Raw genomic sequence first — 15,907 nt, 5'->3', positions numbered from 1 at the left:
AGTTCCTCAGTTGGTGAAAAATAAGTAGAAATCTGCTTTGAAGGGGAAGGAGGTTCTGAAGATGCTTCTTGAGATCACAAGGTGTAATTTAGTTGACAAGAGGCATACTCTAAGAACCCTGTGTTGCTGTAGTACTTTACAGAAATCTAAGTTAAAAAATAAGAGTAATACTGCTTTTTGAGAGAATTTAAAAAAAAAAAGTTATGGGGCAGTTTCATTGGAGGTTATTTCTTCACTGTGGGCCTCAGTTGAAATCGAGACCAGTATTAGGGCTACTAATTAATCCTGTTGGCTCTCTTATTTAATGAGGAAAGAATTAAGTGTGTTTTTCAGTAGAAATTTTTCTTGATGTACATCAATAAACTATTCCCCTTAGGAAGTGCCTTCTCATTAGCGCTTATGACAAGCACTAAAGACCTGCTAGTGTCTTTAAACACAACTGTCCAAATGTATGAGCCTAATTTACTTTCCTTGAGTTTTATATGGTTTTAGCAGCTAAATCTTAATATTCTTTGATAATCTACTTCTTTAAATGACAGTATACATTTATTCCACTTCTTTATGTCATCTGCTAAAGCGTGTGTTAACCATCATAAATTTTTGATGGAGTGGACAATCTGGACTGTACCCCTGCCTGTGACAAGCTAGCTCATTGCTAGTTGTGAGCTACTTGCCAGCGAGATTTGGCATTCACCTTTCTTTCAGAGCACAGGTGCGGTACGTGGAGTGAAGCTCCTGTCTACTTTTTTACAGTAGCTTCGCTCAATTAAGCAGAACTTTAAATCAGACATTTCACATGAAAGCATTGACTCACCTCTTTGTTACTGAAAAACATTTGGTGAAATAATGGCATCCAGAATCTCCATTTAAATGAACAATGTAGTCCTTTCAGGGTGGAGTAGAATCAGCCTGCTTACATGATTCAGTCTGTATTTCATTGATACTAGGCGCTGGGTTAGTAATCTGGGACTGTTGCTGGCTTTTTAATTCTTGGTTTATGTACAAGTCCTTTTTGAATTTGGTAAAGAAAAAATAAGACTTGACGTGCACCATTTGGAACCATATTTTGTATAAAGGTGATTTTATTCATTTAGTGCTGTCAAAAAGAAAGTAAAAGCTAGGAGTGTGATGCAGCTATGCTGGTTCAGTGTCCAACATCAGTATCTGCACTCTTCATGTCATACAAAGATTTGGTCCGTGCTGTCTAATTAAACCAAGTGGAGCTTGCTTGTTGTGTATATAATACATAATTATAATGAGACTTAAAAATAGGGCATTGTATGAGCAACACTGTACTTAGTTATATCCAGTGACTTTCTGTGAGATTGCCTCTGTCTCTCCCATGCCCCATGAGCTTTGAAAATCTCAGCATAACAGGGCTTCTCTGAAGCCTGAATGTTTTGTGTTTACCATCTTAGCCGTAGGGGATGGAGAGTTTTTTCCAGAGGGTCTTATAGGTTTCAAAGTCTCTCTTGCAAGCATCTGTGTAGGATTGAGAACCAGTAGTGTCCAGTCTCAGCTTCCATTTGTGTCCACAAGTACTGCCTTGAACCACTTTTCCTCCTTCCTTCTACCAATCAGCCGAGTGCCAGTTTTAAACAGGCCCCAGAGAGCATGAAGAACACTGCATTGTAATGGTAGATGAAGTTCAAATGCCAATATTCCCTCTACTGCAGACACTACCCAGCTGCTTCCTAGCATCCTGGCTATTTTCTCCTAGCCATCTCCATCAAACCTCATAGTCAGCCTCAAGGCATTTGAGAGACTTGGAGAACAGAGCTGGTGAAGGTGGCATATGTTGCAGCTTCTCAGGTGTAGGGCTGAGACCAATTCCTCCTCCTGTGAACAAGGGGAAGAGATCAGAGGAGTGATGGAGCACTCCGGAGGGCCCCCACATCCGTCTTGCTGCTCGGAAAGGAGCAGCAGCAGTGATGGCCAGTGCTGCTGGGATGGGCCAGCTGAGACAGGGACAACACAGGGAGACAGGATGACCTTCCAGGACTTTTGCATAGGAAAGTGAGGCCACAGCCACTTCTTTCTATTCACTGCCCACCTTCTTCCCCTGCCCTCTAGAAAAGAGGTTGCCATTCCCTGAGCTGAAAGCCACCTCGTGTCGGCTGTCACTACAAGTGAGACCTTCAGGAATGTTTTGATGGCAAAAGAAAGATATACAGAGATAGATGACTTAAAAATTGAGCCACCTCAGCATATTCTGTTTTAACATTTGGTTTGTAGATTTTGGTCAATACCTTCAAGAAAATATCAGGGCTTTTTGTTATTTCTGAGAGCGTGCTTAAAATAAGAACCAGTCCTCTCACTGGCTGGTAAGTGGATTAGTTTGGCAAATTAAAGCTTTAGTTAGGATGACAGTAGAAGAGAGTATTTGTCCTCAGTCTCTATCAATGTCTCTTGTCTCTAATGTTTCTTTTCTAGAAATTGAAAGAATACTGTATGCATGTTTGATATTGTATTTAGTCCCTCAAGATGGCATCCCAGGTTTGATGTTCAATTAGGGAGTGCAGTTCTGTAATCCTTATTTAGTTAGAACTCCTTGTCTTGCTCCCTGAGAGTTGCATTTGTAATTGGATTCTCACAAGTGAGAATATGCAGAGGCTACCTCAAAGGGAAGTTGTAATTTGCTGATGTGTATTACTTACCTGTAGTTCTTCGAGAATGTTTCCTCTGCATATTCACATTATGGGTCCTGTCCACCTTCTGTTTGTCCTTGGATTTCTACTGCCCTACAGTTGTGGTGTTTGGTAAGAATAACTGGAGTATTGAGCACTGTACAACTCTTTAAAATCTCTGATCGCTTGGTGTCATGAAATGGCACTTGTACAGTCCTAGTAGTCACTGCTCTTCTAGGAAGTTCCTGTAGGTCATCAGCACTGGAGAGCCAAAACCCACTGGTGTGAATATGCAAGGACAGCACTCTCAAAGAGCAAGCCAATGGTAAGTACCCTTCCTTTGTCTTCTGTGATTAACCAAATATTTCAAATGTTATTTTGTAAATTCCCTGTTTGCAAATTTGCTACACTTTCCCTATGATAAAAACATATTGAGATTAATTTGAGAGCTGTTGCCTTTCTGGCGAAAAACTAAGATATTATCTGTATTTGTACGTACTCCAGTTGTAAATTGATGTACTGCTATCAGTGTGTGGGTGTGTACACATATTTGAGCTATAATATACATTTCTATCAGACAAAAAGGCACAATTACAGTGCAGTATTATATATTTTACAGAATTGCACTCTTTTAGTTGCATTATACTTATAGTAGATTAGATAGCAGAGTGAGTCACTGACCAAAAAAAGTCTTCTAATAGTATTAACAATGTTAATTCCCAAAACAGATTCTCCAAAAGAAAATCAAAGGTATATTGCTTTTAACTTCTAAATTTCTTTCTGAACTTTTGTTTTTTCCAGACATGGAATTCTGTGAGACTCCCCATATTCTGTGCTCTGGCTATCAAACAGATTTACACGGTGTAGCTGAGCACAGTTACCCGCTAGAGGTGGGCTCAGATGTGGATACTGAAACAGAAGGTGGTGCGTCCCCAGATCATGCCTTGAGGATGTGGATGAGGGGGATGAAATCGGAACACAGCTCCTGTTTGTCAAGCCGGGCAAACTCAGCATTGTCCCTCACTGACACTGACCATGAAAGGAAATCTGATGGGGAGAATGGTAATAAAGAAATGCATCTAATGTACTGAATAGAAGTAGTAATTTGTTTGAAACTTTCTTCTTCTACTTCCCTTTTCTTTTTTTTGTTTTTGGGGTTTTTTTTCTTTCTTTTTCCTTATTCATTCTTAGGTCTCTGTATTATATGAAAGGTGAAAGAGTTGTTCGATATGTATATTGTATTTATAGCATAGATGGAAAATAAGACAAAAAATGAAACAAATGTTTTTGTTAAAATGTCATTCTTCTAGAGACCAATTGCTTTCCCACATTCTCCATTTTTCTGCCATAGGACTTTAATCATTTGCGTTTAGTGGCCTATGAATTAGGTTCTAAAATAAATCTATATATGTACATTTATATCACATTTTGTGTAGAATTGATCCTGCACGTGCTGGCTTCTGGGCATAGCTTTAAGACTCTACAGCCAGGTGACTTCAGAAAGACAACCTGGAATCCTAAATGCTCTATTCAGCTGTAATTTCAGGCTACACCTGAAGACATGCCTTTATCAGTAGGACTGATTGAGCTGGTCTTCGTCATATCTCAGTTCTGTATTTCTCTGTATATGGAGGGTGGGTTTCTGGGTTAGGCTTTGGGAGGGGGGAAGGTTGTAGTTGGGACTTCTTATTTGGTTTTGGTTTTTTTAAATATTTGTTCCCTTTCAGGATCTTTTTACTTATTTGCTTTTCTTATGGTTTAGTGTGTCACAGAAGGGGAAAATGTGTATTTATTTAAGTAACACGGGGGAATTAATAATTTGTTACATCTGCATCAAAATTTATGAAAATCTGCTCTAAATGTTTCCTTAAAGAGTAAAGTAAGTAAACAAATTTATCATGCTTAAGATCAACAAGTTTAGCTCCTACTTTAATTTCTGTGTTTAATAGCCACATGTTCTGGTAGTCCTAAATGTAGTTAATATGTATTTTTAACTGGTTAAGAGATAGGGGAACCAGTGAAAGTGGCAGTTTGACACTTCAGTGTTGACAGTGATGCATTTTAGTAGATCTATAGTCATAAGATGAAAGGGAGTTCAGTCATGAATGTCATTTCTATAGTTACCTGTTTTGAATTTGTCAAATACGAAGCTGGTAATTTCATTATAATTTTGTCTGCATGTTTCTCAATACCAATGATAATGTCCAATGTAGGTTCAAAGACATTAGATTATCTACATGAGTTGTTTTTTTTGTTTTTTTTTTTAAAAAAAAAGGTTTTCGTGCACAGCTCGTTTTTCATTAAATAATCCTTTGAGGATTAAGTGTTCTGCACTATCACATTGTATCTTGTTGCTAGAATCAGTTAATTTTCAGATGCCACCCCATTTGCATGAAGATCAATGGATGCCAGCCTTCTAGCTTCCTGCTTCTGCCACGTTCTGCGTGGGATCCATCGTCTGTGAAGTGTTGTTGCACAGGGGTTTTTTGTTTGGGGTTAGGGCTTTTTTGCATGTTTTCCTAAGACATTTGGTTTTAGATGGTGGCTGAAGGAATTGAATCTGGTCTGCCTGGAACTGGTTGGCCCTTAACTATGAAAATGATTTAAAGGGAATGCTACCTGAGAAAGGAATGTGCATACTTGTACCATTCAGACTAAGAAAGACACATGGTCACTTATGTTTTAAGGTGCTGGGAATCCAATGTATTGAAAGCAGATTAAGCATATAACCAAGTTACGTATTTCAGTCCGGAACGCAGTGGTGCAGTTGGGTATTCATGATGTTTTGCTAGCTGTACAAGTTGCACTAAATTAGCCATCTTGCTATAGATGAAAATTATTGTAGGTAGTAAAGGAAATGCTTTTGTTACCTTCATTGTCCTATGTTGCAGGAACCATGGGTTAAGTGTCGTTAAGATAGGGACACGTAATCATTGTGCTTCACCAACTAAGAATGGAGTGGTTTCTTCTAAATGTTAGTTTCGGAGAATAGTTTTAATCAATTTAAACTCATTTTCTGCATGGTCTAGAATAGAACGGAGTAGTCCTTTTGTACGTGTCTTTAAAATTTGGTTCTTTGTAAGCTTTATAACAAATTTTTAATCAGGGATTCATGTTTTAGGTACTTGAATATGAATTTTAACTAAATAGTTGGGAGAGGAAAGTAAGGGCAAAAGTTGGAAGAGAGAGAAACTGAGAGCACAAGCTCATTTGAACTCTTTAGTTGTCTCCAGGCAGGTTCGACAGAGCAGGTATCAGTGCTTCCTGTGGAGTTGAGTCGTTATAATAATTACAGTCTTGAAAGTTAATATGGATAAATTTGAAGACAATGATGGTTCAAGCTATATTCATTTATATTATCTAGTACTTCACAGGTAAGTTCATAGTCAAGATTCCTGATCCAGAGAGCAGCGTGTTTTTCATCTGGGTTGGCACTCAGTAACAAAGCACTCTTTGAATACAGAAGTTCATAAATCTCTACTTAAATGAAGTAATAGATGGCACATCTTTCTGTTTCTATGCAGTCATTTGTGCCAAGGGCTTTATCAGAGAGCCCCAAGTGTTGCATTTATCCTTGTCAGTTCCTGCCGTGGAAGTAGACTTTCTTTGTGCCAGCCAGTAACTTCTGTGGTGTGAAAATGGGTGAGCGCATAAGATCAGTTGCTGGAAGTTCATGAAATGCTAGTTTCCATGATACTGTCTAATTGCTGTAAAAATAGATATTTAGAAATTCTGGCTTTCAAAGGGTTGACCAAATGGCATGTGAACACAGCTATTTGTAACTGGAGTAAAATTAATGAGGAAGATACAGTTGTTGTATTGTTTGAGAAAACTAATTGCTATTATTGTCTGTATTTTGAAAAGGTCAGTTGGGTTTTGTTGTTGGGTTTATTTTTTTTTCCCCTGTAAGCACAGTTCTGCTACAAATGCAGAATAGCTTTTTCAGGACTTTTTTTGCTTTACATTGATCTGAAGCGAATATACTTTTGCAAATTTTGTTCTGTTTAGATATTTGTTGAGTTTCTCATTCATTCAAAGCTCTAGCAGGAGGTTCCCTGACACAGGGTATATACTTTATTATGTATTCTGAGTAGCCCAGTTTGAGAATTTATTTGAGGATTATTTTCCTTCATAGACGCACCAACTCTGTCATAATCACTGTTTAAACATACTCCAGTTGTTTTGGCAGCATTGAACAGGTTGTGTGAAACACCAGCATTCCCATTTAAATTAGCGTTGTCAATGTTAATGGCAACTAATAATAGCCTATTAGTGCACAAACTGCCTTCAGCTTTGCCTGAGGCTAAGCAAAATATATATTAACTGCAAGTAATGAATGACCAATTTCTCGGGGATCATTGCTTATCTCTGGTATAGTATAAATAGCTCTATTTAAACATGAACAGTGTTACGCTACAATATGTGAATGTAAATTTCAGACAGAAATACTACAGAATAACAGTATCAAAAATAGTTACTTTATTCTCTTGAAGAAAGCTGCGTTTACCCTCAATTCACTGAAACAATGGTATCTGTCATTGCAGCATATCAGAACATTGAGTTCATTGGTGTTAGTCTGCCAGATTACTGAGCTGGCATATTTATTTATTTATTTATTTATTTATTTTTATGGAGTAAAGATATGGTCCAGGAGAGGATACACCCCTGATCTACAAAAAGGGCGGTCTTCGGACATATATCTAAAGGTACATCATGTGACATGGATCTGCATCGCACACTAGCTAGCGTACTAAAAAGTGCTACAGTCCGTTTCATATCCATCTATTCTTCCCCATTAAATTGTTCATGCAGTTCTTGTGTTTTGCTTTACAGGATACCTGTGCAGCTGTGAAGCGATGAATTTTACCTCATGCATTCATGTATGCCATAATCCATTTTTGAGCCACATTTGACTTGTTTACACAACCATCAACCCTTTTACTTTTAGCTACTACATCTCAGCTGAGAGCTTGTACGGAACTTGAGCCATTTCTACAATACAATTTTTAACCTGTTTTGGGTTGTCAGATTGTTTTGAAGTACTTTAAAGGCTGACTTGTTTGGCTTACTCCTGACACGTACTTAGAGGGTTTTATGCAATTAGTTACTCTTTCTCTACTAAGTAGTGAGAACCAATAGCAGAGTACTGGATTCCCAGCACTGGATGAGTGTACTGTGAAATGCACACTCAGTCTTGGAGCCAGATTCATGTTCAATTCCTTTGGCTGCGTTATTTTATGACAACTAGGCATTGGCTATGGTTCACAACAGCTTCTTTGAGATTTGTAGGCAAGAAATTAGTGTGTTAGTACAGGCTGAAATACCACTAGACTGGTCATGGAATATAGCTTTAGAGTGCTTGAGATCTGGCCAGGGGATTTTTTTTAATAACATATTTGTCCTTTTAAAAATTAAGCAAGAGGGGAAAAAAAAAACAGCAATAAAAAAATGTGGTTGTTTCCTTTTTCCCACAGAAATTATTGGGAAACTTCTTTCTTAACATCAGTGTACAGGATCAGATTCTATTTGGAATAATAATTTTAATAATATCAATAATTTTAAACAGCAGACTGCAAAGATAGAATAATAATATTAGCCATATATTAGTAAGTAGAAGTAGTAGAGAAATTAGTAAGTTACAGATCAAAACTGAGTTTAATGACATAGAAACATGTAAGATTAGTCTTGTGTAATTCACCTAAGTATTTGTTTTATACCCTGGGAGCAGTGGTCCATTTAACAGAGCTTTTGACTCTCCCTAAATCTCTGGGGTTTTTTCACTTGGATTGCTGGGCAGATGGGTGGCTTTGGGGCAAGTCACCTCAGCTCTTTGCGCTCCAAATTCAGTATCTTAACAGTATCTGTTAAAGGGATAAGGTCGCTTAGTTAGTAAAAGAAATACTGGAATTGCTGATGCTGTATGAGAAGCGCAGCTTTGTGAATGCTGTAGTTATTCAAACATGGGGAGGACTTAGCTAGGGACAAGGTTCTGATTTAATTTATGGTGTGTGTCGATAAACCTTACTGTGAATTCACACCTGTTTATATTAGACTTGAATTTGGCTCTTCATAAAAATCTTGTGTTTAATGCAAGAAAGTGAGAGCATTGGGATTAATGTTGCTGTTATTTACTGTTATTTTGTACAAAAACCAGGCATTAAGCTCATCTCTGGCTTTCTCATTTCTCCAGGAAATTATTACCAACAGCTACATTATAATAATAATACATGCTCTGAGAAGAGGTATGCATGTGACTGCCTCTCTATGCAGGATTGTGTTTGTATCTAAGTATTTCCATCAGTATTTACAATGTAAATACTAAGTATTTACAATGTAAAATGTAAAAACTAAGTATTTACAATGGTGCAATTAAGAAATTGAGTTACTAATTTGCAAGTAGAGCAGTTAGGTCAAATATGTGTAAGTAGCCTTGAAAATATAACGGTAAACATCAGTCTTAATCCCATTCCATCTGTGCAATTTAATATTTTTCTCTTCATTCCTAGTATGCTTTACTTTGCCTTTTTATTGTGGCATGGATTGCATTCATGTTTGTAGACTCCTGTCTGTTGGATGGTTTTAGTCACCTAATAGATGAAGGCAACCTCATCACTTAAACAAAATGCAAAGCCCCCATGGTGAAATTCCTTCAGCTTCTGGAGTTTACTAGAGCTTGTCAGGTATTTGAGATATGATACTCTCAGATATTTGACAGAAAAGGGCCACTCATCTTCCCTTAATAAAAGACTTCTTTTGCTTCTGTTGTGTTTTTTTCCTCTTTTAGTGTTTAGATAGTATTTCTGTTGCTTGCTTCTGCTATGGTTTCAAAGAAGCCTCCTCGGTGTAAAAGGAAGCGCATGAATCTCTGCAGTAACATAGCAATGCCTTTTGGGGAGCATTGGAGTATACATTGGCATTGTAACTGCTCTGCTGGAGTTGTTAAGAGTGTAAGATGCTTTTGGTGACCTCAGAGTGGTTCCTTTGGAAATATTACTGTCTCAAAGGAAGCATGTAAGCCATCCAAATTGCTCTGGATAAGAGCAAGATGCTTCTGTAAGCACTGCAACATCACCTCAGATGTAATGTCATGAAAGTCTTGCATTTGTGCTCCTAGTATTTAAGCCATTTATGAAATTGCTCAAATATGGAAATTCAGCTAATGATGAGTTGTTGTTTGTCAGTATTGTGGGGAAAATTCTGCCTTTTAAAATGACTATCTTCATTACTTTTTCTGACTGACAGGGGCATTGCATCTGCATATCTGCTATTTTAATCTTTACAGTTTTCATATGGTATATTAAAATCAGTAGACAATGTTAAAATATTCCCTTTCTTGTGTTTCTCTTTTAAGCACAATGAACTCTTTTAAGCACAATGAACACTAATTTAAAGAAAAATATCAAACAATATTTAATATTTTACATTAAAGATAATGAAACAGTATTTTGAACATAGCAGAAATATTTTTTATATTCCATAATCCACATGAACTTTGTCCACAGCATAGTAAAAAGTATCTGCACATTTGCACAAGGTTGTGTAATATTTTTAGCCCTGCAGTTTTGTTTTCTTTCATGGGTAGCTAAAAGAGGGGAGGGAGGGAAGCTTGAGGAGAACAGTCAGGTCTAATTTTTATCCCAGAAATGAGTAACTTGGCATTAGAGCTCAAAAAAATCACTTGGCTTTCCTCCCCTGTGTTGTGCAGAAAGGACAGTGGATGTGGCTTAAGGAGCCTGTAGCAATATAAATTATTGCTCCCTCTTTCTTTTAAATCCTTTTGACTTCCTCAGATGGAAATGAGCGTGCAGGAAAAGTATTTCCACAAATATTTTACAGTGCAAAAGGATGTTGCATCGCTGCTGCCGTTCTTGGGAACTCAGTTTACCTAGGCTGCCGCAGGGGGAGAGATGAGATGGGACAGGCAGTAAAGCGCCTGCCTTCTGTCGGGCTGCTGCAGCGCAAAGGTGTGAGGATTATCTGACCCTTCGTTTCAGCAATCTTTGTGAGACGAGGGGGACGCTGAACAAAACACTTCTTCTGTTAAACATTTACCATGAATTCTACATTCTCTACTAGTCTCTGGACTTGTGTATTGCTGAGAACAGTTCCATTCTAAACAATCAACATGTCTATCCTGATGTTTTACTAATGTCGTTTTATTATTAAGTTTATAATATGTTTTATTTCTCATATCTTTTGGTTAAAATTTAAAATGGATTAGGAGATCAGAAATCTGCTTTACAGGAACAACCTACAGTCATATTTTATATGTATATCCTTGGGAATAAATTATTTATTTTAGTTTAATGCTGGTTTAGTTTAATACTTATTTTGAAATATAAGCAATCCTCACTTATATGTCTTAAAATGTAAACGTTGCTGACAGTTGCAACCTGGTTTTCATCAAAGTTTGGGATGTTCTGCTGAAAGCTGCCAGTGGATCATCATTAGTGCAAAATAAGGCTAACAGGAAAACTTGTGAACTCTGATCATAGAAGATTATAGTTAAGGCTACTAGATAAATAAGATCAAATTACTCTTATTTGGTTCCTTATACTTTCAGCCAGTACGGTTTTTAAGACAAAGATATCTAGAGCTTTTTTCTTCCCCCTAGCAAAATGCTTTTCAGCTATTCCAAACTGTAATGCTGTAAGTGAGATAAAAAGAAGGGATCTAGCAAATGAGTACAGGATTGGTAGAAAAGTGGAAAATACTGACAAATTATGCTTTTACGGTCTAGCAAGGTTTAATCTAAATATCATTTCTTCTTGACAGTATGAGATCTTCTAAGAATTTATTGTTGTCCTACCATGGATGACAAAAGATTGCTCATTCTTCCTCTTCAGCCTTTTTTTCATTTTTACCCATTTAATTCATTGTGTATTAAATTACATGAGAAAGTCTTATCTTCCATTTTGTCTTATCTTCCAAATTTGTTAGTATTTCATTTCCCCTTGGGCTTAGGAGTAAGATGAAGATCAGCATAAGTCTGTGTTATTCAGAGTTAAAAATATTAGCATATCCTCATCTTACAAATGGGAAGTGTTGATAGTAGCACATAGCTTTGGTCAGACCGTCTGTAAGAAACATGGAAAATGGAGAAAGTGGCAACTTCCCATGGCTGCAACCTTCATAGTCTTCTAAAAGTGAAAGCTAAACCAAGCCTATTAGACTATTTCTTATTTCTGCAATAAAAAATAGGATAAGAATGGGAAATTATATATGAAATTACAGTTAGTTTGTACAGAACAATGCAGATTTGAATACTGCTTGTTTCAACTTGCTTTTATATGCAGGTCTTATGAAATGAAATTCAGTATTTTAGATATTAAAAATGTTGTTTTCTTTAATCATACCTAGGTCTACACCCTGACTTTATATTTTGTAACGTGAGCAGAAGAGGAATTGTGTATAATTAGCTCTTCAAGAATATGGGTCTAGGAGCACTGAATAATTCCTGCAGGCTGCTTTCTCTCCCTAACAGATGTTTTTGAGTAATATTTTAATTAGATTCACATATTCTGATGACTAATTATATTGCCAGTGTTGTTTCTTTATCTTAAGTTTCTACTCCAGATGATTTGCAATGTAGATTTTATACAGTGCTTCACAATGCTGACTTTCAATTGAGCAGCACGCGTCAGCATCTGATCGTAAGTTGTTCGCCATGAGATACATTGGCAGTACGGAAGAGAAGCCCTTCGGGCAACAGAAACCAAATGTTGTAAAGTAACTATGTTCCTTTGCCTTGGGTGTTATCCAGAAAAGGAGCTGGAGAAAGTCAGTGATCTGGAGGTTCCTTTATTCTGTGAAACCACACTTCCTAAAAGACCTATATGTGGGAGGAAATGCCTGGAAGTGAGGATGGCTTAGGACATCAGGTCAGGATTGTTCAGCTCTGTTGCCAGAAACCTTGCTAAAAGCTACCAAAAGCACGTAAGAAACCCAAGGGACAAGAGTTAAGGGTACTTCTAAACTGTATATAGTATTTGTCATGGTTCATAGCACTCCTCCCTCCCCACCTCACCAGTTTTGTGCATTAGAGGGATTTTATATCTTCTCTGACATCATTAGAAATGTAATCAAGACAGCATGGCGCACTGGAACTAAAAGAAGAAAAAGCATCAGTATTTTAACTACAGGCAAGTTGAGATAAATGTTTGTATCTATTAAATGTCCTCCTGTCCCCAAATGATATGCATGTTAAACAAGTGTGAACACATGAATATCAATGCTTTTGAATTTCTGTGACTCCAGCTACTAGACTTTCTCCCTGTTTTTCTTTCTCTGAAGATCCCATATAGTTTTAGCATTCGTTATGCTAATAAATACTGCAGAGTATGAATCCAGTTTGATGCAGCCAATGTTGTCTTATCTTAGGGGTATATTTGTGGAACAGTTGAATGGTATTGATGAACTGTTAATTATCTTTTGGCTTTTGAATCTAGCTATTGTAATGAGCATTACCAAATGTTGCTTTGGGCTTGTTTACATCAATGTAGTAAGCATGTCACTTGGTTTGAAGCTGAAATGCATTCACATTTGTAAATGAGCTTGGAATATTTTGTGGTGATTTATTCTTGTCTTTTCCAAAATATTGTTACATTTCCTATCAATCAAGTACCATGGCCAAGGAAGAGTCGAAGGTATATTTCCTGTAGGAATGGGTGAAGCCGTTTCTTTAATGAACCTACTGTTAAAGAGGGAGTTTCTTTGTGGTGTGGTGTGGTTGCCTGTAGGATCTTCACCATATCGTCACTCCGCTTCGCTATAACTCACTGGTGTGTTGTTCGGTGTTCATAACAGTACAAAGTGGCTCTCTCCTACACTCTCCAGCGACGCCTTTGTCTTATGGAAAGATAGCAAGCAAAAAAGGGGTTTTTGTGCCACGAACACACCCCAGGTTTTCCAGATTAGTCAGTGGAGTAAAACACGTTTAATCAAAAGGGTAGTATTCACATCTTTCAATGTAGCTTTTAAACTGTAAATGCAATATGATTTTCCCTCTCTGCCTACAATTATTTGTAAGTAAATGTAAAATATAAATTAATACATGCACTTTATATGTACCAAAGCCATGGTAAGTGTTGTTTAGATTTAAGTGCCCTTCTCATTGCTTTGTCCAACAGCAATTTTAAGTGGTGCATTTGGTTTGAAAACATCATATTTGATTAACTTTTCCCCAAACAGTTCTTTTGAGACAGCAGACTTTCTGTTACTGTCCAGTCATGCTAAGCTCTTTTAGAGCAAGTATTTTACTGTTTGTTGAAGTGGCGGAATCATAATGCATGCTTTGAATTTCTGTTTTTCTGCATAATTTGGTATAAACATACCTCCAGTTGCACAGTCAGAAAGTATCTGATGTAGTTTACTTGAATTGAATCTTACTTGATTTGAATCTGCTTGAACTGTTGATGTTGGGATCACATAATAGAGCTGCTTGCTAGTTGTGCATTGTCAATGGGATCTGATGAGTGGTGCAGTATTTACAGCTCGGCACTAGAGACTTCTCATTTGTTTTCTTTATGACAAAACAATTTAGGGATGCTTGCACCTTTTGATTACCACAAAAATCTTAGAAGCAGAATGTACCTGAATAATAGCTACTGTTGCAGGTTCTCAAACTCCTTCATAAGATAGTGGTGTATTTTGTGATTTCTTCTAGCTGGTGGTCTGCATGAGCCAGGTCTTACTGGTTGCAATACGGCTGCATTTTGGGGGTGGCAATGGATTACATTCTCTCGTTTGTTGTCAGAAAGGGATGCTGTTTTAGGTTACGCTGCTGATCACAGGTAGGGGTGGGACTCTTGCTGTAAAGGGATAAAGCTCGTGGTGAAGGGAGAATCTCCAAATTCATTTTTATGGACTTGAGAATTTTTTTCAAGAGACTGAAAAACTTCCCAGAATATCACATCGTTTCCTTTTATAAGGAAGATGGTAGTGATGGAGTCTCATTTGTAGTCCCAGAAACTGCTTTTGAAAGGTTGAGATAGAGGTAAGGAATGTGCACCTAGCTTACGATGGTGGTTGCCTTCCTGGTAGGCCTGGCCAGAGGTCATGTCTTGATAAGTAAGGTGATGTACATTTTCTTTGTAGCAGCTCATTCCATTAGTTCAGGATGAATGAAAAGCTATGTTTATGCACAGCTTTGCAACCTAGATTTCCCTTCCAGGGAACGGTGCAACAATATAGTCAACTTATTTAGGTCTTAATGTGCTATCTTGACTCTCAAGGTACATTTTTATATCGGTAGCCTGAATGTGAGTGAGCGAGCCATCCTTCTGTGGTGTAGCGAGAGAGGAGCTAGAAGCTGCTGTTCTGAGGAAGGTGCCACCCTCAGTTGTGAGCGGTGTGTGTTTGCTCATACATAGTCAGTGTGTTTGGGGTTAGCTGTTGGTGTTCTGCCAAGTCCCTGCTGTCTTTTGGTGTCTTCTCAATGCCCATGGTGTAAGGGATGCTGCACTCCTGAGAAATCTGCCTTACTTTGATAGGAAGAGAATATGGGAGGTGATCTGTGGTGCAGGTGCACGAGGAAGCCTTTGCGTCTTACTTCTCCCTTGCCCTGGTTTAGCATCAAACTACTTAAGGGTTTTGTGCCTTTTTCAAAAATCCTCAGCCCTTCCCTCTCCCGGCTCAGAAATTGGTAAGAAGACGGCTGTTCCAGTGCTTCTCCGTTGCTTCGATAAAGGCAGGCCTTCCCTCCCATTTTGTGCGAGTTTGTGGGCTAGCAAAGTGCTGGTGAGCATTTGTGAAGGTGGGCACAGTGGCTGCAGTCTGCCAGGGCTTTGCTGCTGAAGGCGATAGAGCCCGAATGTTTTTCTTGCAGAGCATCTGTAATTATTCACCGTTTAGAACTGCAGTTCTTCCTTTCTAACAAGGGGCACTGCCCAAATGCTTTTTTGTGATGTGCTCAATGTGTCTATACCTATCTTTTATGTCTTTGCCCCTGGGGAAAAATATAATTGAGTCATTCTTCCTCAAGCCTGCGTGGCTGTGTGTTCAGTCAGTACAATGTTCATCTCGACATTCCTATTGATGGTTGCATTGATTATTTTTATTCTAGCCTGTGATTCTGTCTCCATTCTAGCTTTTTAAATTTTATAGTTCACTTCCTTTTGAACAGCAAATTCAGCTGTGTTTCGTTGTGTGCATATTTTATTAGAAATACAATCTCCTGAATACAGATTTCTTCATAGTAGCTAATAACCTACAGTACTTGAAAGCTCCTTTTTCTTTTTATAACCTATCTTTTTTCCAATACATTTTCTGATTTTTATTGG

The 15,907-nt window shown here is 37.8% G+C and overlaps 1 protein-coding gene across 1 annotated transcript in view; it reads left to right on the top strand.

The window, feature by feature from the left end:
• The window catches only part of TENM1 (teneurin transmembrane protein 1), a 347,960-nt gene that overhangs the window by 117,280 nt on the left and 214,773 nt on the right, over window positions 1-15,907 (top strand). The window contains exon 4 of the mRNA XM_072877199.1: window positions 3,429-3,689. Coding sequence (XP_072733300.1) covers window positions 3,429-3,689 — 261 coding nt within the window. The remainder of the gene's footprint in view (window positions 1-3,428; window positions 3,690-15,907) is intronic.

The sequence above is a fragment of the Ciconia boyciana genome, chromosome 12 (genome assembly GCF_034638445.1).
Source record: "Ciconia boyciana chromosome 12, ASM3463844v1, whole genome shotgun sequence".
Taxonomy (NCBI): Eukaryota; Metazoa; Chordata; class Aves; order Ciconiiformes; family Ciconiidae; genus Ciconia; species Ciconia boyciana.
The sequence above is the reverse complement of the archived record's forward strand: the minus strand, read 5'-3'. Positions and strand labels throughout refer to the sequence as shown.